The 3,180-nt window shown below is 33.0% G+C and overlaps 1 protein-coding gene across 1 annotated transcript; it reads right to left on the bottom strand.

Annotated features, from left to right (window-relative positions):
- Positions 1-613: 613 nt before the first annotated feature.
- Positions 614-2,947, bottom strand: LOC110717277. The gene is made up of 3 exons (XM_021895933.1): positions 2,631-2,947; positions 2,100-2,272; positions 614-1,179 (listed from the first exon to the last, which is right to left on the bottom strand). The coding sequence occupies exons 1-3, from the start codon at positions 2,704-2,706 to the stop codon at positions 1,171-1,173; spliced, it is 258 nt and encodes an 85-aa protein (XP_021751625.1). The 5' UTR covers positions 2,707-2,947; the 3' UTR covers positions 614-1,170.
- Between the last annotated feature and the right edge of the window lie 233 nt (positions 2,948-3,180).

The following is a 3,180-nucleotide window of genomic DNA, read 5'->3' as shown; positions in this document are numbered from 1 at the left end:
AAAAAAAACCTTTTTCAAAAAAAAAACACCTTCCACCACCACAGCCCAGCCCAGCCACCGCCCTCTCCCTCGCTGCCAGTCGCTGCCAAGACTCCCTCCAACCCCCTCACGTCGGCCTGCCGATCGCCTAGCCCAGCCCAGCCGACCAGCCCTTCTCTTGCCCCGATTCAACCCCTTTCCCCTTCCCTTGCTCGATTCGACCCCATCCCCATCCCCTTCACCGAATGTCAAGCCTCCCTTCCCTTCCTCCATTGTAAGCCGGCGCGACCCAAACCCAAAACCCCCAACCTAAACCCGATATCCCATAGCCCAAACCTTCCTAATTAGTTAGGGTTTAGATTTCGGGTTTAGGGATTTTGGGTTCCGGTGAAGGGGAGGGGGAAAGGGGTAGTTTGGGGAACCGAGGAAGGGAAAAGGAAAGGCTGGGGCTAGTCGGTCGGCCGACACAAGGAGGAGGAAGGTGGTTTGGTGGCGGCAGCTGGGGTGGGGAGGGGGTGGTTGGACTGTTGGTGGTGGTGGGAAAGGTGGTAATGTTTTTATTTTATTTTATTTTATTTTTTATTTTTTTATTTTTATATATATATAATGATATTAGAATAATGTTTTAGAAAAATAATAATAACAATAGGAGCTAATTAATTAATTATTTAGTTAGGATTTATTTAATTAAGAGTTACATGAGAAATTGTTCATGCTTAAAGTTTTGATTAAAAGTAAATTATATTGTTAAACGATTTTGTAAAAAAAAAAAACAAAAAAGTTAACCGCCCATATATGTTGTAGGTAAAGTATCTTGTTTAAAGCGGACACCCCTTAAAGTTTGTATTTTTAAAAATAATCAAAAGATTAACTTGTTTTTGGCGGACCGTTAAAAATTTGTATTATTTTTCAACAATTCTTTCAATTCTAAATGTATGTTTTTCAATTAAGGCTATACCCAAACAATTGAAACACATAGAAGTAATATAACAACCATTACAAGGTTTGAATCCAAAGCATTATTATATATAGTTGTTAAGACGAGAGTTTTATAAAATAAAAAGCCTTTAGTATGAATCACATAAGATAAATTTAGATACAACTCATTATTCTTATATATTCGAAGAAAACTATAAAACCAAAGGTGAACAAATATATATCTATTTTCCCTTTGCATTGATGATGGGCAACTTACTTTCCCTGCAAAATAAGAAAAACACAATCGAAATATGTTACTCCTTTCATTGTTCTTAATGACAACCTCTTTTTTTTTTTCTCTTTTTTCTTTTCTTTTTCTTTTTTTTTAGTACTATATACCTTTTAAAAAACGTATCTATTTGGGTTTTAGATAAATGCGGGGAAATTTACACTCATTTACATGAAATATAACCCCCAATTGACATTAATTAAACATGCTTTATAAATAAACATTGTATTAAATAAACTTAATGACAAGTATATTTGGTCTTTAAAACTATTTTGTTGACGTTATCTATCATGGAGTAATAAGTACATGTTAGCTAGTACTTCTAGTGCCCAATTATTTCGTACGGAGTATTAATTTAATTATGCAAACAAGTATGTGTCAATAGGTATACTTAGTCATAGTGTCATACTTTATGTCAATGAGTTTAATTTTGACTTATCTCATAATCATCTTAAGCATACCACTTTTATACTAAAGTGTAGATGTGTCATTTTGGGTGTCTGGATCAAGTTTGATGGAGTCGGGTTAAGTTTTTTTTTATTTTATTTTATTTTATTTTCTTTTTTTTTTAACATATTAAATTATTGTGTCTAACCAAGTCGATATCAGAATTTATTTTTTTTTCAGGTTGATTTCGGATCATGTGAGTATAAAAGACTATCACAATACCTTGATTTTTCAGTAAAGATCCTTTGACGAATGTTTATAGGTCTTAATAGGCAAATTATCACTATTCTTTATTAACCAAAAAAAAAAAAAATATCCAATTTGCACACTAAAATTATGAGTATATACATTTAGTAATTAATTAGAGGAACGTAGATTATGATCAATTTCAGCAATGTGTTAAGATCAAGTTTAATCACTAAGTTAAGAAACAATCAATTTGAGTCTGTCAAAAAGAGTGTGTTACCATTTTCCTAATATTGATGGCAGCTGGTTGCCTAGATGTTGTCACAACTTTGTGATGTATGTATGGATTTCTTTTAAATCGCTCTGGAGGTGGAATGTGTGAGTGTGTCTCCGGACCTCTATAATCAATCTCATATACATCTTCTTCTTTTACTTTTGACATTTCTGCTACCCCTACAAATCAAATATATCAAACATTAGCAAACTATATACAAGTGTGTTACAATTAGAATATTTTTAAAACCGACTAATGTAGATTGAAAGCAATAATAATATATACGACATTAGATCTTTGGTATCACTTTTTAAGTATTCGTATTTATCAGCTAATCTAGTTTGCGCCCATCTTATTATAACGAACTAACCAATAATTGATGACAAAATCAGCGAAACATTGGTCTAGTAGTTAAGACTGAGGGACTGTGAGGTTCAAATCTCTCTTAACTCCTTTTGTAACTTATACTGTCTATATGACTCATTTGCATCAAAAATTAAACAAGAGTTGATGACAAAGATTCAAACCGTAACATACCTGAAATGATGTAAGGATTGAGTAAAAGACAAAAGATCAAAATAGCGAAAACTCTAGAATACTTATTGGGCTCCATTGACGTAAAGGATTTATAATTTTACAAATATTTGGTTTTTAGGTATGTAAGAAGAGCATGAGAAGAAAAGCTAGATTTCCTCAAAAAAAAAAAAAAGAAGAAAAGCTAGGAAAAAGATGAGATAAAAAGGCAATATTAGTAGGAAATATCATGGCTTTTCATTGTCAAAATCGTTGTATTGGTGGTAAGCACAGCAAAGCAATGATGTGTAATTGGAATTGAGTTGGAGCATTTAATTTAGAGCAAATGCGCCATACAACACGACCCACATACTTTGCAATAAGCATTAAAAGTTTGTTTGCCTTTTGCATTTAGTTACTTCCTTAATTTCCCTTTTCAAGCTTCTAAATTATGGAGTATACGTACCAAAGAGGCGACTTAAAAAAGAGGAACCTCATATTCTTTCTAATTAATTTACCATAAATTGCCTTCTCACCCAACTCACAACCAACTTGCCCTACTGTATTTTATATT

This window comes from Chenopodium quinoa, unplaced genomic scaffold, assembly GCF_001683475.1.
Source record: "Chenopodium quinoa cultivar QQ74 unplaced genomic scaffold, ASM168347v1, whole genome shotgun sequence".
NCBI classification, from domain to species: domain Eukaryota; kingdom Viridiplantae; phylum Streptophyta; class Magnoliopsida; order Caryophyllales; family Amaranthaceae; genus Chenopodium; species Chenopodium quinoa.
The sequence above is the reverse complement of the archived record's forward strand: the minus strand, read 5'-3'. Positions and strand labels throughout refer to the sequence as shown.

Coding starts and splice junctions, on each gene's coding strand:
- LOC110717277 (XM_021895933.1), bottom strand. CDS start 2,706: ATGGAGCCCAATAAGTATTCTAGAGTTTTCGCTATTTTGATCTTTTGT. Junction 2,273..2,630: donor CAATCCTTACATCATTTCAG/GTATGTTACGGT, acceptor TTTGATTTGTAG/GGGTAGCAGAAATGTCAAAA.